Raw genomic sequence first — 24,541 nt, forward strand, 5'->3', positions numbered from 1 at the left:
CATTTTCCATAATTATGGTAACTCAAGTTTTAAACATGTTTATTCTGATATATTGCGTAACCTGGCAGTAGCCTATGAAGATGATTCTTTCAAAGATGTGGACTTCATAACTGTGTATGTCACTAAGCACAGGTGTATATTACAGGACCAATGAAACACATTTTAAAAATGCTTGTAAAATATGGAAAAATTATTTCTGAGTTACATCCAACTGCCAAACATGGGACTAAATGAAGAGTTATTTTTATCAAACTCAACACTTCTCTACCATTTGAGTTGTAACTAATGCTACATTTCTATTTGGACTTTAAATTGCCATAATTTGTGACTTTCCACAAATACATTGATCTAAAAATATATACAGAGGTAGAATACTGATTAACTTGCAGTGTGTTCCTCCTGTAATTCTTGGATCAGTATCTTCTTTCTGCCACCATTCCTGTTGCACTCAGGCCCTAATTTTCCCCCTGTAGATTTCTGTAATAGACTCCTAATCCATCTACCTGCCACCTCCCTCAGTGATTCATTTCCTATTCAGCTGATTATTATTTAAATAAATCGATAATGCAATTCCTTGCTTAGAAACCGTATGAACGTTCGCTGCAACTGTAGACTTACCTCTTTCGACTCTCTAAGACATTTTCAATCCAAGCATACCAGATATCCTTTCACATCTCTGTGGATTGAAGCAAGCATTTCATTCTTGGAGATTTCTCTTCCCAATCCTTCAAAATCGAGAGTAAATATTACCTCTTTATAAAGTTTGATGAACTGGCTATTTCCTTCTTTGGCATATGCCCTCCTTACACTTACACTTGGTATATGCCCATGTGATGGCATTTGCCTAAGACATACTTTAATCACTTGCTCAGATGTCTGTCTGTTTCACTAGACTCTTCCATGAGTGAGAGTCCCAAGTTTCATGTAAGTGAGCTTCAGGTGTATCTGGCAAGGTGAAACGGGGCTTGGGTGGCTAAGACTAATTACAGGAAGAATCATCTAGATGTAAGGAGCACAGTGAGCCCTGTGGACATAGGAAAAGAGAAGTCCTATTTCAAATGCATCCTAGTGTCTGTTGCTCAAATGTATTTCCCAGTTTAGTCCCCATTGTGTCTGATGGCAGTGGAACTATGAGGGTGTGGGGCACTTCTGCCTCAGGCAGTCAGGCAGTCAGACAGTCAGACAGTCAGACAGTCTTTGGACTGATGAGCATTCCATCCATGACAGGTGATACCACATTACAGTAGCACCTAGAAGATCAGCGGTGGCCTCGGCAGGCCGAGATCATGCTCGCTGTCAGAGACCAGGATGCTGGGTGCAGCAGCATTACTGGTGCAGGGGCGTTGGTGCCTGTCCAAACAAGGGTCCACGCCTGAGACACCTTTTGGGGATTCTCAGAAACAGCTGATTCAAGGCCTCTTTAGAAAGCTCAGATCTAGGATTTTGCAGGCAGTGATCATTAGGGTGAAAAGTAAGGAAATGTCGCCTGGTTTGTTTCTACAGCCTTGAAAGGCCTGAGGAGATCATCTCTACACCAGTAGTAGGAGTACGTCTGATTAACTGCAGCAGAGGACCTTCCCACTCAAAGCCAGGCCGTAACTGAGCGCTGCGTATTATCTCCTCTTACTACCTATTAAGGAGGTATTATTATGGTCTCTGTTTTCAGAAGAGGAGAGTAAGGGTTGGAGACGTGAAGTCACTGACACAAGATCCTGTCAGCAGAAGCAGCAGAGTTAAAGCTGGAAGGGATGCCAGATCGCACGTCATTTCCGTTGTTACGCTCTCCTGCCCTGTCCCCAGTAAAATACACGTGTGGGTGAGGAGCAAGTGGATGAATGAATGTAACAATAGCTGGTGTATTTTTTATTCAAGAAACAGCACAGCTGCCTACACTTAAAGTGTGAATATTTTTCAAATTGCCCACATGAGCAATAAGACAGTATTGAATTGAAGCCTAGTTTACTGGTTAAATCCCAATGCAGTGCCAAAAATACTTTTCATGCAACTGTCAGAAAATAATTAAGATTTTTCTCCATAATCCCTCAAAGCTCTTTTTAGTCCCTGCCAACACCCACCTATGTTAGTGTTATAATGTGTGACTGCCCAATAAAATTGCTTTTAAAGCCCTTCCTGCTGACCTTTGACCCCAGGACTGTGTATAATTTATTATCCTATAAACAATCAAATCCTTCCCTTTTTCATTTTTTGGGGAGATTTCCTTTCTTCCTCCTCCTCCACTAACATTGCTTCTTTACTGGATAGTATTGAATCAAGACATTTTTATTATTTGTCATTTTCATTTAAGAGGCATGCTCCCTGTTCTTTGTTAGCATTTAATGAAAATGGAATATGTTATCTGTAACAAAATCATTGCTTGTAATTTTTTTTCCTTGATGGGCCCTTTCTTGATTTCTCTCTCCTCTTTGAACTGGTGTCCATTGTAAAAAAGAAGTTCCCCGCTTCTGTTCTCAGTTATGCTGTTACGTTTTGGGGATGTTGTGATCTGAAGCAAAATATAGTCAAGTCTTTCATTTTCACATGTGGGTAGTGTGGAGCTATGTTAGTGTGAAGTCACATAAAAATGTGAATCTATGCCAGGTGGGAATGACAGAAGATTATAAACTATCAATGGCCAATTCCAGAATTAATTCTGTGAACTCGTTACTTAAGTGTATAGGAACAGTTATATTCTGCAGTGGCCTCATGAAGTTGTTAATGTATTTCTCAAATTTCCAGGCTCTTTACTACATTTCTTCTGTATTAAATAAGAAATTACCTTGTCATAAAAACAGATCTGGATTTTTAAAAATTTAGGTCTGAAAACTCTATGTGCTTTTTATTCAAGCCCTGGACCTACAACCTCTTGCACTTTTATTTTCCTCAGCACCCTCACTCTGCTTCCCTTACCTGAAAACATTTCCTCAAGTCTCACTTTCTTCAAGACAATTTCAGGCTATGGTCAGGTGACTTCGTCCTCCAAGTGACATGATGCGGTGGCGCATGTTTGAGCATTGAGAGGTGGTGGGCTGTGCTTGTCCCCACACTGCAGGGGGCCCCTCTCCTGAGTGCCTCAGGAAGTCCATTCAAGCTCTGCCCCAACCAGCACTTCAGGAAGCCCATCCTCAGTAAAGTCATGCAAGTGCTCTTCAAGTGGTGAGGACCACTAACAACATTGTCTCAGATACCCACCTCCTTCCATCATAGTCTGGTACTCCTGTAAGCAAGATTTTCTTAGAGAATTTTTAGGATTCTTAAAAACACAAAATGTGCCTTGGCTGGGAACAACCTAAGTGACCAAATTGATCCTTTTTTTTTTTTTTTTTTTTTGCTTTTGCTTTTTTTATTGAAGTGTATACTCAGTTTGCAATGTTGTGTCAATTTCTGGTGCACAGCACAGTGCTTTAGTCTTATGTGAAAATACATATATTCGTTTTCATATCCTTTTTCACTGTAAGCTACTACTAGATATCAAAGACAGTTCCCTGTGCTAGACACTATAAACTTGTTTATCTATGAATTGGTACTTTTGTTCTCTTCACAACATCTTACAGGACAAAACAGAGCAACATCTTTAGGAATGCAGACAGTGTTTACATCATTAAAGATTCAACTGAGCAGCAAGTTCAAAGAAGCATACAAACCAAAGATTGTGGAGTCAACCTCCATCTCCTTCACTTTCAGATTCAAGTGGTACCAGCGTCATCCACTGACAGGGTGTTTCCAGGCTGCCTCCTGCTCCTCCCCACTTGCTCCTTCTGTGTGGGACTGGAATCTCATTTGTCTCTGGGCTCCCTGCCATCCACTTCGTTTTCTACTCCATCCCTGTGCAACTTACACGATGGTTTTCCAAAAGTATAAATATGATCGTTGACCTGCTCTGTTCAGAAATCTTGAAGTCCTCCCCATCACCTTCCACATGAACCTCAGGCTTCTCCATTTGACATTAAAGACCCTGCAAGGTCTGACATCTACTTATATGTGTCTCAAACCTCGCTCCCTGTCCTCCTTGTCTTCTGTGTGTGCCTTACCCTCAGTCATCCCATAACTAATCATAATTTCCCATGTACACCACTGGATTTCATGCCCCGTGACTTCCAGCTCTTCCTCCCATCAGGCGTGCCCTCACCTTCTTGCTTGTCTTAAAAATGTCCTATTTCTCCTTCAGCACCTACTTTACAAGAAGAGCCATCTATACCTTGAACCTTCTTCCATTTCTGTATGTTTCATTATATTTTAAAATTTATTACTGTTTAACTTTTCTCTCATTTCTGTTTTTCTTTACGCTTCTTGTTTCAGAGACTTTTGTCTCATACATCACTGTTTCTCCAATGCATATTGTGGAAATTTGCTAAAATACCAAAATTGCTATCGAAGAAGGTTGTTTCTCTTAGAATTCAGCTCTGGAGCTAAACAACAGCAAATCAAATTTTATATTTTATTCTATTAAAATTTTACTTTATTAATTACATAATAATTGAGACTTTTGCCTGAATTGTTCACTTTTTTTCCCTTTTACCAGTCCTATGGAATAGGCATATTTTCCTCCTTTTACATATGAGGAAACCGTAGCAGAAATAGCCAAAAGAATCCACCCCAGCTCATGCAATTATGAAGTTTCAGGGCGGTGGGGTTAAAACTAATTCTTCCTGTTTTCAGAGCTTGTGAGTTCTCAGCTTGGCAATCCCAGATCAGTCATCTGAGTAGACAGTCCCCTCCCCTACTCCTCTTCTTCTCGTAAGTGAAGGGAGCATCAGTGGAACCCCTTGGAAGCTGAACTTTAAAAAAGATATTCCATTCTGAGCTGGTACAGATGAATAAGAATAAGGCCATCATTGCTAATGTCAATATTTTTTTCTCAAAATGTATTAAAATATGATTTGTTGAAAGAATATATTTTAAAGTATACAATCATACAGTTTATCGTAAGTCTGTATTTCCTTTACCTGCAGAATGCATTTTTTTGGTAAGATCCTCCTAAATTCCTTTTGAAATGCTAGGACTCTAGGCTGTGAGTCTCCAGCCTTCCCGGTATTTCTGTGTCTTTGGTTGCCATCCAGTGGTGACAGCCACATACGTCTGTTGTGAAAGGAGAAGAAAACCCCTCTATTTTCCAAACTGACTTTCTCTTCCAGTTCAAAAGCAAATTAACAGACACTAATTTTGTGTAACTAATTTATAAAAATGCTAGCCATGGCTACCACTGGGTCCAATAAAAAATATCTAGAGACCTAGATATTGTCAAAAACAACTAGTTCTTGGTAAGGAAAATGTGCTCCTTTATTTTTCTTAGAAAATGTATAACCAACATTTTTCCTGTCAAAAAATTCATTAGAAATAGACTATTTGTGTCAAAATTCCTGCCAAAGTCAGTAAGTGGAAAAATCCCTATATCAGTGATGAATGCAGTTAAATCGAGTGCTGCATTTCTGACATTTTTCTGAAATGCAATGACTCACCAATGAGAGGAAGCCCTGGCATAAGACTCCAAATAAGGAATATAAAATAATAAAGTGCATTTAGATACCTTATTCCCAGATGGCCAAGTTGTAATCTCCGGTGTGGGTGTAATTTATAGGAAGTTCTTTAAAGCAATAGCTTCCAGAGATATCATGGAAACTCTGTGAAAAGAGATGAGAAACATGTATTTCCATAGAACAAAATGGGATTTTATTTAAGCCACTGCAAGTAAGGAAATAAAATGGATAAAAAGTTAAAAAGTACAGTGTTCATCTGTTCAAAAGATGGACTAATTTTATTTAAGATTGTCTCTTATTTTAGTTTAAAGATGAGAAAACTTGGGTGAAATCAAAATAATTGTTATGAAAATATTCTTCATTTGAGTGAGAAGTTTTGTGTCTCTGGGTAGACAGTTTTATTCTGAGTTAACAAATTGTGGGGTGGAAAATGGATGAGTAAAGTAGAGAAAAGTTATCCCATTTAAAATTACTTAATCTCCAAAAATATATTGATCTAAGTAGCAAGAATATAATTTTTTGAAAAGTTTTCCCACCATTTTTTGTTTAAAAATTTCAAACTCACCGAAGTACAGTGAATATTAAATCCCCTTTATCTAGTTTAACGAACTGCTATCAATTTGCTACTTTGTATTTGCTCTCTTTCTATTTCCATATATATTCTCTGTATATATAATATGTATTTTCTATCTCCAAGTATATATATAGATAGCCATATATATGGATTACATACACGTACACATGTACTTCCACCATCCTCTTAATTTCTTTTGCAGAACCATTTGAAAGTTAAGTTGCTACCTTTTTTTTTAAGTTGCTAACTTTTAATATTTTATCCTGAATATTTTATAACCTAAGAACTTCAGTACCTGTGTTATTTGAGAACAACAACAAAAAGCTAACACATAACCAGAACATTACACAACAAATGTAATATTTATGTGATTATTATCTAATATACAATCCATATTCCAATTTTCCCCACATTGCCAGAAATATCCTAGATAGCTTTCTTTTTTAAAAAATTCTAGGGTCTGGTCAGTATTAATACATTGCAGCTGGTGGTCGTCGATCTTTCGTCGTGTTTTGTATGGACACTCTCCCCATATCAACTATTTTTTTTTTAACTTAACACAAACATTTTAATGTTGTGTTTAGTTGTCATATAGTATATGCACCAATATAGATTAGATCAAGTTTTCCTTACAATTAGATTCATGTTAAACATGATAAGCATCCCACGTGGATGATAAGTGTTCTTCTCATTGCGTCACATCAGTAAACACTGCATGCCAGCCTATCACGTTACTGACAATGTGATATTCATGATGCACACACACAGATCTGGTGTTTGCCGTTCTTTACATTTTAATGGTACTTTCTGCTTTATTATTAATATGTAACCTATGAAGTAATGCTTTGAAATTTTATAAATATTCTATTTCAACATAATATTTCACCCAATTATTGTAACTATAATATAATGCTGATTTTTAAACACTATGCTTAAGAGTTGATTTCAGTTTTTGCCAATGGAGAGAAGATATTTTGGTGATGCTGAAGCTGAAAGAAATATATACTGAAAATAAAAGTATGTGAGTCTCATATAGGCAGGAAAAAGTACATTTTAAATGCCACAAAGTTATTTGAACTTTGTACAGTAAAAGACATCAAGACATTAAAAAAATGGAGCCATCTGGACTGTCTGTTTATATTGTATAAACATACGGGAGAGATGCTTTTAATTGTTATTTTAAAAATTTATTTTCACCTGCCTGATTTACCTATCACTACTTCTTAGGAGATTGCAGTTATGCCAAAGTTAATTAAGCAGCAATGCCACCAAAACAGTGAGAGATATTGACATACCAAGAATATTAATCAGTGTCTTGGTCATATGTCTAGTAAAATTATTAGTTGGAGCATAGCACTAAAATTCACATAGCAACTGTGATGGTCAGTTTACCACAATTTGCATCTTAGGATCAGAAGTGAAGACAAATTTTTAATCCATGTAGATACACTGAATCATTTCTAAGAGATTTTTCAATAATTTTATAATTATTCTATGTATGGTAGGGGTCAGCATTATAAATAACAAGGAGAGTTTTGCTTAAAACGGCATGGGTGAAATTTAGAAAAATTGAAGAAAATTCTATGAAAGCCCTAGACTGAAATGTGTTGTGTTTTTTATAAGCCACAAGGAAGGGGGTAGGTAACCATTAAAGAGCAAGAGCCCACAGAGCCAGTTCGTAGACAGATTTTAGGTTCACCTACTGCAGTCTGGGCTGCTGTGTTTTGCAGTGGCAGGCAGTTAGCTAATGGAGCAAAGGAGTTTGAGAAAAGAGGAAAATATTGCAACCAACATTCTACCCCGTGTCATCATTTTGTTCACAGATACAACAGTGATTTTTAGCAGCTACTTTTCAAGACAAATGACGAAAGCTCACTGCAGTGATAATCAACGTATCTAGCATTTATAGCACTGGCATAGATACGGTCATTTAGAAGTTAAGTGCAAAATAATTATATCATTAGGAGTATACTGGAAGTTATGTTTGTTGAGCAAAGCAGAAGGGCGTTGAGAAATCACAGGGAGGATGACTCAGAGCTCTGAATTTTACCTCTCAGGTCAGAACCGAGGGAGTGAGGCATGGGCTGGAGTGTGGTCTGATGTAGCACGGAGGAAGGAGAGTTCAGGTTGAGACCAGAAGCAAAACAAAATATGTGGCAGCCAGCTCCTACTGTCTTGCAAAGAGCTGGGTGTTAAATTTTCACAAATTTTGAGAGCTAGCTGACTTTCCAGGTAGGAAAGTTTTACACCAGTGATTAGCAATTCCTGTAGTCCAAGGCTCCCTCCATAATCTTGGAAAGCTAGTTGCTAAACACTTACCAGCTTTTCTTTTTCATAATAAGCTAGTTTATAAACTAATATATACTATACATGTATATAGAATGTGATATTTATAACTATTTTGATGGCCATAGCAGTAATTACAGAAATATCTTAGTTGGCAAAGGAGGTCAGAGAGTAGTTGATTAACCATACTATGGTTATAACCATGTGTGATTTTTAGTTTAAATTTATATTCACTAATTAGCAACAATCAGATTCGAAAATGTATCAAATGTCACTGGCCATTAAGAAGCACCTTTCACCTTCTACCACTCTACCCAAACTGCTTTCTCTCACGTCACCAGTGACCCCCACGTTGCTAAATCCTGTGGTCAGTTTCTCAGGGATCTTTGTAATTGACTTGTCAGCGGCCTTTGAGACATTTTAATTCTCCCTCTGCTTGGAACACTTCACGTGGCTCTGAAGGTACCACGTGCTCTTGGCTGCTGCCCTAACTCCCTGGTGGTCGTGTCACCATCTCCGTGGCTGGTTCCTCCTCGTCTCCCTGCCCGCTTCACACTGGAGCTCAGGCCTTTGTTCTTCCCTCTTCTCCATTTGCACCAGGCTTTCTCAGCCATGGCACTACTGACGTTTTTGTTCAGGTGTTACGATAATTCTTTATTGTGTGTGGGGCTGCCTTGTGCAGTTTAGTCTGTTTAGTTGCTTAAACCCACTAGATTCCCATGGCTAAACCTCTGGCTTCTGTCCACTGGAGGCCACTAGCGCCTCACCCCTCAACTGTGACAACCAAAAGTGCCTCCAGACTTTGCCCAATGTCCTCTGGGGGGCGCAGTTGACCTGCTCTCTGCAGTCTTGATGGTCTCAGTCTCACACTTGTAAGTACATGGGTTTGCTGTTGATTAATTCGTTTGTTTTACTAGACTTCTTTAGAAATCACACACTTGTGTGTACAAGTGCCTAGTTAGCATCTTCAGTTTGATGTTTGTACATATCTGAAACTTAAGATGTTCAAAACCAAACTTTTAACCAATCTTTCCTTTTAAACCTTCAACCTCTTCCTTCTCCATCTTTTGATACTAATTTCAACCTTCAAAATACCAAAGCCTGGGATTATGGGTGGTTTAAACAACAAACATTTATTTCTTATAGTTCTGGAAGCTGGGACGTCCAGGATTAATATGTGGTGAGGGCCCTCTTACCGGGTGTGCAGATGGCCACCTTCCTGCTGTGTCCTCACATAGCTGGGGTGGCGGGGGTGGGGGTGGGGAGAGGGAGAGACAGGAAGAGAGAGAGAGAGAGATTGGGGGGGGGGGGGAGAGATATCAGTTTCCTGTCTCTTCCTCTTTTTCTAAAATTCTCATCACAAGGGCCCTACCTTCATGACCTAAGTTAATTCTAATTACCTTCCAAAGGCCTCAGTTCCGAATACCATCATGTTGTGGATTAGGGCTGCAACATATGAATTTTGGGAGGACGCAAACATCTAGTCCACAGCAATGCACTGACATCTTCTCCCCTGTAACTAATTTGGGCCGTTTACCTGCATTTTTGGTGCCTCTCTTGCTGCATAGTCTTTGATGGGGCATCCAGAATTGTTTTAACCTTGCTGACCTTGTGCTGCAACAAGTACTTTGACAACAAATACTGATATTGTGTATTAACTATTACTAAAAAGAAATCATTTCTGGAGGCCTTTGTGGTTTTCAGATTTGTCATATCTTGGAAGGAAAAATCTCTGAGAAAATGTTATTGAAGTTTAAAAAATTGTGACATGTATGGGTAGAGGAAGTGTGACTGTATTAAATTTCAGAATATTGCAGCAGAAATGCACTTGAATAATCAAAACAGTAAATTTGGAGAAAATAAAAGGAAATACTGTGTTACAAGGTGATTAGGAACTCTTAAATAGTTATTCTACAATATAGTCCATATTGAAATCTTACTTTTAAGTGAACTTCAGATTATTAATTCATACAGAGTTAATAAAAAGTTAGTATGTTGAATAATTTACTCTTTTCTACATTATCAAAATAAAATTGTGCATTTACTCAAAATGTCCTCTGGCAATATCATAAAAAGCAATACTGGCATGGCTGTTCAGTATGTCTGTTCTTAAATAATATTTAAAATGTATCAGGGTGAAGCAGAAAATGAGAACAGCTTTTCCAGATAATTGGAACTGAAAATTCAGTCATTTAACATGATTCTTTCCATAGAAGGAAGGGCATAAAATCTTTGTTTCAGAGCAGTATTTTAGATACAAGTTAGTGATGCTTGTCTGGCATATTTCACTTGTTCATTCCCTTCCCTTTAACTCTTGCCTGCAGACATTTATTTATAGGGATGTAATGTTAATGATATTTTCTTTGATGTATAATCCAGATTTTAAAAAAAGAAAGTGTTCTGCAAGTGGCATATTATTTTAGAGAGGATTTTTACAGATTATACGATTAGTTAAAAGGGAGAATCAAATTTTTCTCTAATGTGTTCAGAACACTTCATATTTCCTCAAATAATCAAATGAAAAGCCTCTGATACAGCATGATGAGCTGAGAACTTGTAATTACTTCTCATTCTAAATATTTAATATATATTGTAGCTGCAGTAGAATAGCCTCTTTGTGGTAGCAAACTCATTTTTGGATCCTTGAAATACAAATATATGTTAATGTATTCTAAGTAGCTATTCATTTCCTCTGTAATGAATGGCTGTCCTAATGACAAAAGAATTCGAGACAATGGAAATGCCGGTGTCCTTCCATCAGTGTTTCTCCCCACTTTGTTTGTTTGCTTGTTTGTTTTTGGTGCTTACATGGCCTCAAGTAAACTAACTTTGTGTGAATGTGTCTTTGACATATTCTGGAAAAAGGTGGTGATTTCTTAACCAGAATTTAAAAGAGGCTGTGAATTATTGTTCATCACATAGCGTCCAACACAAAAGTGCTCAATTGCTAACTCATTCAATAAAAGCCACGAGAACCAGAAGAGACGTGGCTTACAGAGACAAGGTTGTATCCACATTCCTAAGGCTTCCGTTTCTCTCTGAGGCGAGTACTGGAGGGATGAAGAAAAGAAGTCATGTCTGGAGGAAGGTAGGTTCTAGGTGGAGCTTGCCAGGTAGAAGTCAGGAAGGAATGCAGGGACGAGCCAGTGCAATAGGAGCCGGAACCATCAAAAAGGCACAGACATCACATAGATGCCCTGGAAAGACAGAAAAAATGGAACTGTCCTGGCTCCTCTCCAGCTGTTGCACCCCAGTATCCTCCCAGTGTCTCTCCTGGGTCACACCTGCCAGGAAGCCGGTTTGCAAGGAAGTCTGGAAAGTGTAGCTTGCAGGGTGAAAAGGCAGGGATTATATTTGAGATCAAAGTGGTAAATGATGGGTACCATCCAATCCTATTGTAAACTAAGTCTTCATTCTTACCTTTCTACCCATATTTACTTCCCATTCAACAACATATTCATGGAGGAAACTCTCCATTGTAAAGCTGAAAATTCTCTCTCTCCCTACGTATACACTGCAAGGTCCAGCATCTTGATCTTGGTGATAGATCCGGTCTGGATGTGGCTTCTCATGTCTGGTGACTTCTAAATTAAATATAAATAGAATGTCAAAGGGAAAAATTAATAATTGGTTAAAATATGCAGCTATATTCATAACTCAAACTTGTGGCCCCAGTCCTTATTTCTGTAATTGGTTACAGGTCACTTTGATAAGTATTGCTTCCTTCTTCCATCACCCATTTCATGTTGTCCTCGCCCCCAGAGAGCACCCCAGAGAGCAAGAGCTTGTGCCTGATTGGGGGACTCAAACTTTCATTCCTGAAGGTTCTTAATCCTTGGTGCTCCTGCTCTTATTTTATTGCTGTAGTCTTTCTTAAATGTTACTATTGAACACAGAAGGAATAAGCGGTACCCAGTGTAACTCCTGGCTACTGAAATAGTCTTCCCTGAGCCCACTGTGTAACAGCAGCCGGCCATCTCTTGATGAGCTGCATCAGCCACTCCAGCTGGTGTAGTAACACATGCTTCCTGTGACTCTTGGTTTAATAGCATGAGATGAACACAAACTAGCAAAGTGGCGGTCTCTACGACCAGCTCCCTGAGATCTTTGTGTATGGTTTGGTGGAAGCATTCCTCCCTGAGGGGAGGTCAGTTTCTGGGTCTGCCCAAACAGAGAGAAGTTGGCCACTGTTAAATGGCAGTTTTTAAACTTTTTTCTAATCAGGCATCTCAGTACGCGAACATAAAGCTGCTTTACTATTGAACACATTTATTGCAATCACCAGCTTATAGGTACGTCCTCCCCCATCATCTAGTCAGAGAATTGGGATCAGTAGCTTGTATTATACATCTTTGCATTCCAGAATCTAATACAGACGGGAGCTACCGAATACATAGTAGGTGAATCACAGAATGCATGTGAGCATAAAGGAGAGGAGAGCGGGAGGGAGGGAGGGAGGAGGAAAATTGGTTTAGTTTAATAAAGAAATTTGGCAAGATCTAAAATCGCTCTCTCTTTACAGGTGAACCACAGATGTCTGCTTGGATGAAATTAGAGCAAGAAAATAATTTCATGACAGTTCTGCCACCATTTATTTAGTTACATTTATTGTTTTGTTTTGTTTTGTTTTTTTACTATCATATAACAACCAACACACTGATTGACAATTTGATTGAGGCATTAACTGTTGATATATCTTGAGGTTTATGGAATAAATTTGACTTCTTTTAAGAAATATACATGAGCTGATAACTTTTATTTATTATTTTATTATTCTCAAGTAAGCCATACACTAAAAAGTGAAATGTCATCAAAGGGTTTACCATGGATTACCTCACCCTGATTCCAAAGGCAACGAACTGGAGCTCTCTGTTTGGGGATCTTTCTGTTGTACCTTCTTGTCACGAAATAGATACTTTCATTGCTGCTTCCTGGTATCTGTTCTAGACACTATTTATCAATTTGTTTTGAGGGGTGCTAATGAAGACCGCTTAACCTCCTCACTTCTCCTTCCCAGCGATGCCCATCTAGTTATATCAGGATGCTTCGTTCTTCTAAGATACCCTAGTTCCTTTAATTTCTGGCTTGCCGCATCTTGTGAGTCCTTTGGTAAATGAGGTGCTCGCCCAGCCCTCCATCCCCTCCCCTCTGCGTCCTGACTGTTGACCCCGCGCCCCTTCTTGGCTGTAGCCCATTTGCTGCCCACTCCAGGCTTTCTCTGCCTGCTTCACCGACACCACCTTTCCATGTGATGTCTTTCAGAAATGTGTTGACGTTTTCTCTTTGCTGTTACTGCATTCCTGATAGCTGTCTTTTTAAACCATTACATCTATATTCCCATTGTCGTAAGGTCTCAGAGGGGGAAGAAATCAATGCCTTCATTTGACTAGGTTAAGACAGAGCATCTTTTATTTCTTTTGGGTTTCTTTATTCAGTATTTTATTGATTTGTTTAGGTTTTGTTCTTTAGGCTACCTTTCTTTTCTTTCTTGACTTGATTTTTATCTTCTTTCAGAGATAAGAAACCTTAAGTTAACTGCTGATTTTTTTCTCCCATGGCATGTCAAATTGTAAAATTAGTATTTGCCCTTTTAACTTATTACCTGAGCTTCATAAACTTCACTTCATCTCATGTCATCGTATTGCTCTGCTTTGATAAGTCGGGCTCTATTATTTAACAATAATTTCATAATATAATACATTGTAGTTTATAGCACAGGCTTGCATAAATTATCTCATTTTTAAAAAAGACTGTTTTGATGTTTGCCTGAAGAAAAAATTCATATTCATATTTTCCCTTCAAAATTAAGCTTTGATAAAGAATTATAATTAACTTCCAGAATCCCCAATTTTAAATTATTTTCCTCTTCCTGGGGTAGTCTAATTTTATGATACGATTTAGAGAGTACTTGTTTGAGTATACTGTCGGGTCAAACACTGTGTTAAAGTGAACGTTATTGCTGTAAAAATGGTGGCATTTTTATTGATACCAAATAATTTATTTTTTAATCACTGAGTACACACTTTCTCCTCCATATTCTTTATTAATGAACAAATAAGCACAATTCCCAGTTTTTATTTTTCTCCTTAAATGAATCAACAAATGAGGTTATTTCAACGAATTTCTGCTTTTCAGAAATTCCTCGACTAAGGCAGATAAAATTTAGCCAAGATGTTTAGAAAAAAAAATTAACATCCAATTTATAATTAGAAAACACATTCTTGAAAGGCAAAATTAAGAGGTCTGCATCTGCCCCTAAAATTCAAGTCAACAATGGAATGCGTTTCATCCACAGCTGATGTTGACAGAGTGCTTTTTCTGCTGGGTGAGCAGCACAGAACACAAGGGAAACTGTGACCCTGAGGAAGCAGGTGGCCTGCTGACAGCTGAGCTGCTTGCAGTACCTCAGCTGGCGCTGTGGTCCTGTTACTGCGTTGTGTTCACATCAAAAGAGCACCCGTGAGATTCACTGGATTGACAGCTTGGTCGACACGTAGTTACAGCTTCTGCAAATATTTACATCAGGTGTCAGGGAGGAGAATAAGCACCCATTATGGGCTGCGGAGTAAATTAGAAGGTGTGTGTTGGGGAGACTATCTTGCTTTTCTAAATAGCAAGGGAAGTATGTTTGTAGGAGGAGTGATTTAAAAGTGTAGGATAATCTGAAGAGTGTGATGAGCAAATTTTCCCAGGAATGGAAAGAAGATGTGTTGCTTCCTTAAAATGTGATTTTACACATGCTTTTCTTTGAAAAATTTCCAGCTTTAGTCTCCTCTTGATGAAAATTGTGTGTGTGTATACATCTTTCCCACCCTGACTCGGTTATAAAACAATTTACGGCAGAATCTATATCTGGGCATATCATAGAGTCTATCCTAATTATGATACATTCTGTGTTAAGTATGTATACAAAGCAGGAGTTAGCCTAGTGCTTTGAACATTGTAGGTCCTCCAAAAGTATTTGGTGAATGAATTTATTGGTGATAACAGGTTCTCTGTAGGAACAGCAACAGCAAAGCACTTAGAGTTTAAGAGTAAATTTAGTTCCTTTCTATTGCAGATAGTGTTTTATCGAATGTCAAATACAATAATGAACACTATTGCTACCACAAAGGTTGCTATCTTTTATTAATGTTTAAGAATTTATTTTTAACAGTTCAAAGAAAAGACATATAGGAAAATGTTAATGTGGGGACCACAACTCCCACTCCCATGTTCTCTACATGATAATTGAAAGCACCAGCTGTGGGTTTTCATTTCTTCAACATCTTAATAATTAAGATCATTTCGCAATTTTCTGAACTAATTTATTCATTAACATAATGAAGTTACTTGTCTTTGAAATTGAAAGAAATAGACACTTTCACTTATAATCTATGAATGCCTTAGAGATGATACTAGCAACGTGATGATTTTTATATTGATAAAAACTGAAGTTTAAAAAAAAATCACCAAAACCAAACCAAAACAAAATGGCTCTGTGAAAAAAATCATTCCGACATATACACCTTGATATTATTTGCAGAAAAATAAAGATGTAATACTTGTAAATGTCTAACCCTAAAACTGAACGATATTTGTCTGGTATTTACAAGAGCTGAGATTAGTCCATTTAAGTAGCTATTTAAGTGTCTTACTTCGCTTGCTTTTCCATTGTGTATTCTCTCCAGGTGAGGAAACAAGCATTGAAATCTTGAGGGTTAGAAGTTTAAAATAGCAAACATATGTCACTCAAATCCGTGATGCATGAGTGAGATGGAGAGGAAGGACTTTGTAGGAACCCTACGGATCATCCGTCTTCCGCCTTATTCGTTAGCTCACAGCCACCTATTTCCTCTTACAGTATCTTCATGGGTTGTATTTCATCACTCGTGTGGCTCTTTTCATGTAGAGTTCACTTTGTGCTCAATCTCTTTTGTTAATTGAGATAAAAATAAAACCACACGTCTCATGCTCAGGGATACGAATATAAGTGAGTCAAATGGCAAGCATTCTGCCAAGAGAATTTTTAGAGATAGGATTCATTTTAAGAGCAGACTTCAAAATTTCTTTTTCCTCTATATTTAAAAATATTCACTGATCTTGTTTCCAGTGGTTTGGATATAGTCTGGCAGAATTTTTAGATATGGAAGTCTAAAGATATATTTTAATTTGACTTTTTATCTTTATGTATCATATATATCCTTTACACACGTCAAAGTTATTTGAGATGTATTTTCATAGGATCACATGTGTCTCTCTAGGATCTTTATAAGATAAAATGGACTGGGATTCTGGAACTCTTAACTGTAAGGTTTATATTTTTCCTTTTGATTTTTTAAAATCACATTAACTTTATATACATTTATTATTCAAGTCTGAGACAATCTACTTACCTGTTAGGTTTTAGTCTAGAGGATAATCTTGCTCTTATCTTTGAAATTCCCTTATGTTGAAATAATGTGAGAAGATTTTGATAGCCTAGTCGTTGAACAAAAAAATGTCAAGACCATTAATAGTAAAAAGGCAGTTCTTTGTGGTTTTATCTAAATCTAAACCAGAGTTTAAGGAGTAAATCCCTGAGACATCCAGCCGTGTGTGTGTGTGTGTGTGTGTGTGTGTGTGTGTGTGTGTGTGTGTTCCTTCAGAAATAAGTGTATTTTATTTGTTTCTTTGATTTTGCTTTTGAAACCTCAGCCCCTGACATTGTGAACACATATTTTGCTTTTAAAACCTCAGCCCTCTGACACTGTAAACACGTTTCAAGGTTTACAACTGTTTGCTGGCTTGAATGAGATCAGATTTTATACAGTGTTCACAATTTTATTTGACACAAACTTTTGTTGTGTTCCTTAAATGTGTTGTTCCCCTCTGAACAAATTCTCTGGCTGTCTCAAAAAAAATGTCTCTGAAAGTGTGGATTATACTACGCAGCTGATGACGTGAAATCAAACTGATGGTTTGCAACAGAAACAGAAGCAATTTAATAGTTGTATGTCTTCATGTCACAATTTTTAAATGACACATAACTGCATATCAGTAGTGGAACTGTTTCTAATAGCTACTGGTTACTGAATGCTTGCTTCTAGCAGGGCATCATGGTAACAGTCTGTGCTGAAGACCATTGTCATTATCATCATTTGCACACTGCAGAGTTAGCATACTCAAAGCCACGCACCTAGTCATTTCTCTAGGATTTGAATCCAAACAGTGTCACCTCAGTGCCCACATTCCAAATTCTTGCATGCATCTGTGCCACAAGGAGGCCATGGCCATCTGTGGTTGAGCACTTCTGAATCCCACAAGAAGCTTGCCTCCTTGAATATAATATGGCTCCTTGGCTCCAAGGACATGGATTAAACACTTAACCGGATGAACTAAAAATATAAATATTCAAACACAGAACTCTGTATTTACATTTCAGATCTTATGGAACAATATTTAAATTATCAGAAGCCATAGCCAGTAGCATATTAATATCATGCTAATATTAAGAAAAGAGACCCAGGCTTTGAAGACCTGGACTTATATTCTGTCTTTTACTTGATAAATGAATGATTCCGGCTGATTAGCTGAGCGTTGTTGAGTTTCGTTTTCCTCATTAAGAAAAAGAGATAATAATACTTTCCTCTGACTGGATTGTTACAGAGATTAAGTGAGGTAATAAATGTAAAAGTAGCTGTAAACCAATGGAAATATAGAAGGAAATAAATATATGACAGTGTTTTTTGCTTCCTTCTTAAAAGGCAGATGGTTTTAAAATAGTTAATCTGTAAAAAAAGTATTTCAAAACACAAAGTATTTAGGAATGCGCTGTTGAATTTTTGGTAATTGTAATTGAAATCAGAAATGTTAATTTTTGAAACTTTGTCTGTAGGCGTTATTGTTGGTAAGTCATCGTCACGCTGTAAGTATTGAGATGTTAGTTTGGATGATTCATCCTGGCCGTAAAATGTAATAAATGGAGATAGTTGAATATTTTTCAAATTGTGGAATTCTAGCCCATCTGAGGGTTATGAAATCAATTTTAGAACCATCTTTATTTTTTAATTAAAAAAAAGAGAACAGAGTAGAGCAGAACGTATCAGTCATATAAACATAAATATTATTTTTGTGAGACTTTTTGTGGGGTTTTACACACACACGCGTGCCTATGCCTGGTTGTATGTGTGTATGTACTGGCTTGTGACATACGTGGATTTCAGCATTTTATAAAGTCAGTGTTTTAAGGGCTAGTTAATCTCTGAACAATGTGTTTGTTTGCTTGTTTTTATTACTGGAGATGAAGCAGTAATGTCATAACTATAGTGTGTCCTCAAGCCTGGTCTTTTCTCTCCTGTAGTCCCATTGCCTCGCCAATGTGCCAGCGAACCCTTTATAATTATGACATTGACCTTCATCCCAGTGCTCACCAACCAACTATCATGACAAGCAGTTTAGAAGAATTTCCTGACATCTCTTGCTTAAGGCTAATGTTTATTTAGCTGATACACTCCCTCTGCTACTAGCTGCTGTTAGCCATCAGAAGACTTGGTGAATTCAAGAAAGAGATGAATTATTCTTTCCTTTATTTGCACATTGCCTGATAGTTCTTGCTCATTTAGTGGTTTTTGATGTGCTCAAATGATCTCAAAGAAACATTCAATAATTTCATAGCCCATTAGGATAACAAGTCAGTATGCCATCTTGAGTCCCTAAGAGAGGCAGCTTCAGCCAGGCGAAAGTGCAAGGAAGAAATGCCAGTTAGATTGAAATTTTCCTGGAGATGTATGCCTGTGAACTTTCATTCAGTCTGGGGCAGCTAAAGGAAAGGAGATGGACTCTCAGTGTAGGACCTGGCAGGCCAGGTTGACATGAGGACCACCTGGTTCCCCTCACAGATGTCAGGTTGGGGGATGAGCAAAGAGGGAGAGCAGGTGCTGAGCTGTGTTCTCTGTGGACTTTTTAGAGCTTGAGGGGAATCGTCACTTCTCTGGACCACATGGGAAAGCGTAGCCTTCATCATCTCTCTCTAGCTTCTGCCTTTAGTAAACCGGGAGAGGAGTGGGTAGCTCAAAAACATGGCCGGGCCGTGAGAGAGGATGTCATGTGGTTGCCTTTTTACTTTCAAATATATTTTAATAGTACAACTTTACAAATTCCTTCACTGCCAACCCTCCAGTTCTTACCCCCTCCCTGTGCAAAATGGACCTGAAAATATTGAAATCTAAAGCTGAAAATGAGAGGTGGGGAGATAGTTTACATGTAAAAACACGGTTAAAGAATCTTTGTGATTTCTTTTAATCCCTTGATACTTATTTTATGCATATGTTTAAGAGCTATTGGAAGGGAATATTTAATATTTTATTTTCCAAATTAAAGAGTTGTATTTTGCTGCCATTAAGATACCCTAGGCTTTGCTCTGTTGGATCATTAATTAGCGCTTTGAATGGTCAAAGGACTTAACTCAGATCGCGTGTATCTCGCAACACACAAAAGGCATATATTAACGGAAGACTAAAACATACCCAGGAGCCCCTTATTGCTCTATTAAAACATTTATAAATGGGACTTTAAAGTGCTGCTAAGATGAAAATGAAGTGCTATATTGATTCTCAGGCCAGATGCTCTTTAGAAAATGCAATGTGTGTTTGATTCCCACTCCAAATTATAACTTCAAATCTGGCCTGGGCAGACTCAAAGATAAACTCTCTGAAGACCAGATTCAAGCATGGAGGACAATTAAATAAGGATCCCCAGGATGGCTTTTTTACACTAGTGGCAGAGGGTTTCCGGGAATACCCCTCTCCTATAAAGTACCATAATTTTGTTCAGCTTTGCAACGGAAGACCAAACTTCATTAAAATTTTGTTCTTCAAAAGTGGACTTTTCCCTAATACATGGGGAAGTATTTGGTGAAGTTTAAACTGCATATTTTGTTTTGTATTAATCATCAACAAATATAATACATTTTATCTTTAGTGAATTGTTTTTCTTTCCTATACAGTAGGAGAAATAGAGTTCTGTTGTTCTTATTTTTATTTGATTTAGTTTAACTTTAATTTCATTTTTTCTTTGTTTTACATTTGACTTTAAAACAACCAAAAACTCATTTTTAAATAGCATGATTCAAATGAGTGTGTGATGGCATAATGCCTCACATGCTTGCAAAACCTCTTTATTTTTTTTTTTTAAAGAACTTTCATATTAATGACAATAACCCTGTGATGTATTATCTCATTTTTACAGAAGAGGGAGTAAAGTTCAGACATTCAGACAAGGTGAGTTACTTCTCAAAGAGAAGTAGTAAACTGTAGAAGTAGACCAAAATGGTGCTGCCTTTTTTTTTAATGCCTGGTTTCCACTTGAGCACAAGAAAATTCAATAGAAAATTTAACTAAAAATGAACTAGGAGCTGCACATATATTAATTAGCGGAAACGGGGAATGGAAGTATAATTTTTTTAAATTGGTGTATATACACAATTTAGTAGGAAAAGGGGGGAAAAAGCCAAAGAAATAAACTGACTTGTTTAAAAATATTATCAGCATTACCCCCAAATTATCAGAATTTTGTATCCAAATTTGTATTTGCGCCATTTTTGTGAGTATTTATAATAGGGTTTCAGTGCATTCAGTGCATTTTTTTCAAGTATTCAAAGAGAAGTGTACTTTTTGTCAATGCTTCTCCAAGCTTCAACTAATATTAGACCAACTAATATTAGATTTACCTAGAGTTTATTAAGGATACAGACTTCCGGGTCCTCCTCTGAACAAATGTAATCATAGTCATTAAACATTGACCCAGTTATCTTCATTTTCAAAATGCTTCCAAGATTTGGCCATTAAGTTTCGAAAAGCAATAGGTTTTACTTTTTTGACGTAATATAGACAAAAACCGAAGTTATCTGAACAGGGTTATGATCACACTAAATCTCCTTTTCAAATATAATAAGTTATCACATACATTTTATTCCATGTGAAAAGAGGAGATAACACAATAAGTTAATGAGTGATGTAGACTTGGAAATAAAGGAAATGGGCATGCATATGCATTTCTTTTCTAGGTAAATGATTGTAAATAAATGCCCTCAATCAAATACTTGTTAATAAGGCAGCATTATACTTGGGAAAACTATTTGAGAAGTAATTTGATTTCTGCTTCTGTTTTTTTATCTCTGATTTCTAAGTGGCCTAAAAACTATCCATTTTACTTTCTTGCATTTGTTTTAGTGTAAATTTGGCAGATTTAATTACTAGTGAAATAGTAGTATTTTTGAGGGGTGTCTATCTTTTATGCATTTTTGTGAATCATTATAAAAACCCACAAGTCAAATGAATTGACCAGCTGTACCATATGGGCACAAATGTAAAGTCAATTAATCAACTGGAAGATCAATCATATCAAGAAATCTTTTCCAATATTTGTTTTGAAAGATACTCAGAAGAATACAAGGAAGTAAAAGTTTCAAACAATTTTGGAGACAATATATTTTTAAAATATTAAGTACATTTTCATTCGTTTCTGACTGCAAGAGTTCTTAGAGCAATGAATAGGCCAATGCACTGTGAATTCCTTGGGGTCAACTGTATAGATCTTTGTTTTTCTTCTCTTTCATTCTTTCTTTTTTATTTATTTTTATTGACATTTAGTTGGTGTACAATATTACGTAAGTTACAGGTGTACAATATAGTGATTCACAAATTTTAAAGGTTATACTTCATTCATAATTATTATAAAATATTGGCTGTATTCCTTGTGCTGTACAACATTCCTTATAGGTTATTTTATGCCTAATAGTTTGTACCCCTTAACTCCATGTCCCTGTGTTGCCCTTCCCCACTACCCATTGGTAACCACTAGTTTGTTCTCTATATCTGTAAGTCGGCTTCTTTTCTATTATCCTCACTAGTTTGTTGCATTTTTTGGATTCTGCATATAAGTGATGTCATACAGTATTTATCTTTTTCTGTCTGGTTTATTTCACTTAGCATAATGCCTCCCAAGTCCACCCATGTTGCTGCAAATGGCAAAATTTCATTCTTTTTTAATAGCTAAGTAGTAGTCCATTGTGTTTGTATGTATACCACATCTTCTTTATCCATTCATCTGGTGATAGGTACTTAGGTTCCTTCCATATCTTGGCAGTTCTAAATAATGATGCTGTGAACATTGGGGTGCATGTATCTTTTTGAATTAGTGGGTTTTTTTGGATATATTCCCAAGAGTGGAAATGTTGGGTCATATGGTAGTTGTACTTTTAGTTTTTTGAGAAACCTTCATACTGTTTTCCATACTGGCTGCACCAGTTTACATTCCTACCAACAGTGTATGACGGTTCCCTTCTCTCCACATTCTGACCAACATTTGTTATTTGTGTTCTTTTGGATGGTAGCCATTTGGACAGGTGTGTGGTGAAATCTTATTGTGATACTGAAATTTATTTCCCTGATGGTTAGTGATGTTGAACATCTTTTCATGTGCCTGTTGGCCATCTGCATTTTCCTCTTTGGAAAAATGTCTGTTTGGGTCTTCTGCCCATTTTTTTAATTAGGTTGTTTGTTTTTTTGATGTTGAGTTGCATGAGCTGTTTATATATGTTGGATATTAACCCCTGATTGGTCATATCATTTGCAAATATTTTCTCTCATTCAGTAAGCTGTTTTTCATTTTGTCAATTGTTTCCTTTGCTGTGAAAGAGATTTTAAGTTTAATTAGATCCCATTTGATTATTTTTGCTTTTATTTACTTTGTTTTAGGAGGCATATCCAAAAAATATTGTTACAATTTATGTGAAAGAGTGTTCTGCCTAGGTTTTCCTCTAGAAGTTTCATGGTATCTCATCTCACATTTAGGTCTTTAATCCATTTTGAGTTTATTTTGGTATATGGTGTTAGACAATGTTCTAATTTCATTCTGTTATGTGTAGCTGTCCATTTTCCCCAGCACCATTTATTGAGGAAACTTTTTCTTCATTGTATATTTTTGCTACCTTTGTTGTAAATTGATTGACCATAAGTATGTTCAGAAAACTAAGAATTCATCAATGAATTTGGTAAAGTTGCAGGATACAAAATTAATCAATAGAAATCTGTTACATTTCTATATACTAGCTATCTGTAAGAGAAAAACTAAAGAAACAATTCTATTTACCATCTCATTAAAAAGAATAAAATACCTAAGAATGAACCAACCTATGGAGGTAAAAGACCTCTACTTAAACTATAAGATACTAATGAAGGAAGTTGAAGATGACACAAACAGATGGAAAGATACGCTGTGTTCTTGGATTGGGAGACTCAATATTGTTAAAATGACCACACTAACTGAGGCAATCTACAGATTCAGTGTAACCCCTATCAAAATACCAATAACATTTTTTTACAAAACTGTGTGGAAGCAAAAAAGACCCCAAATAGCCAAAAGAATCTTGAAAAAGAAAAACAGAGCTGAAGGAATCATGTTCCTTGACTTCAGACTATACTACAAAGCTATAGCCATCAAAGCAGTATGGTACTGGCACAAAAATAGACACATAGATCAATGGAACTGAATGGATAGCCCAGAAATAAATCCACACAGTTATGGTCACTTAATCTAGTTCATTGCTTTTTGAAAATATTTGGCAACAAAATTTTCTTGCTTAAGTATCTTGTGGGGCTAGTATAGTATTGTACAAAGTTTAGAAAATCTGAATTTAAGATTACATAGCACCAGTGAACCACATAACCTATTCTTCTTAGCCTACGTAAGATAGCTCCTTCTAGGGAAAAAAATAAGTTGTGGGTGGTTTCAGTCTGACTTATTGTAAAAGGTTGAAAACCGCTCCCTATTCTCCTTCCCCTCAAAGGCATAGCTCTCCCTTTGCTGTAGGAATGAGTTCTGCTCTTCTCATGACGTCAAACATACAATAACCTAGGAGGACCCAAATACAGTAGGAGAGAGAAAGAGTGCACCAGCTCACTGGTTATTGATTATAACTCTGCTGCCCTTGATTTTGTGCCTTCCTGTCTTTGTTCTTATTATGGATTCTGACACATCCCGTCAGTTAAGAACTGAGTTCTCTTGTTTGGCTTGAACTAATTCTGATCACATGGACTCTGATTAGTCCTTCAGCACTTCCCTGGACTGTACCCTCACTTGCCTATTTGAAATCTCATGACTTTATGACAGCTCCTCGCTGAGTTCTATCCGTGCTTCACAGACAGAGATGGTGAGATGGGAAATCCAGATCAGCTAACTCATACTA

At 37.0% G+C, this 24,541-nt stretch overlaps 1 protein-coding gene across 4 annotated transcripts in view; it reads left to right on the top strand.

Moving 5' to 3' along the window:
- Positions 1-24,541, top strand: part of GPC5 (glypican 5) — a 1,166,213-nt gene that overhangs the window by 299,580 nt on the left and 842,092 nt on the right. Inside the window, exon 6 of one of the 4 annotated variants that reach the window (XM_074378416.1) lies at positions 1,504-9,540. The exons of the other annotated variants lie outside the window; for them this stretch is intronic. Within the exon in view, the coding sequence (XP_074234517.1) occupies positions 1,504-1,603 (100 nt within the window). The 3' untranslated portion in view covers positions 1,604-9,540. Of the gene's footprint in view, positions 1-1,503; positions 9,541-24,541 lie in introns of those variants that run through there. 4 annotated transcript variants of the gene reach the window in all.

The sequence above is a fragment of the Camelus bactrianus genome, chromosome 14 (genome assembly GCF_048773025.1).
Source record: "Camelus bactrianus isolate YW-2024 breed Bactrian camel chromosome 14, ASM4877302v1, whole genome shotgun sequence".
NCBI classification, from domain to species: Eukaryota; Metazoa; Chordata; class Mammalia; order Artiodactyla; family Camelidae; genus Camelus; species Camelus bactrianus.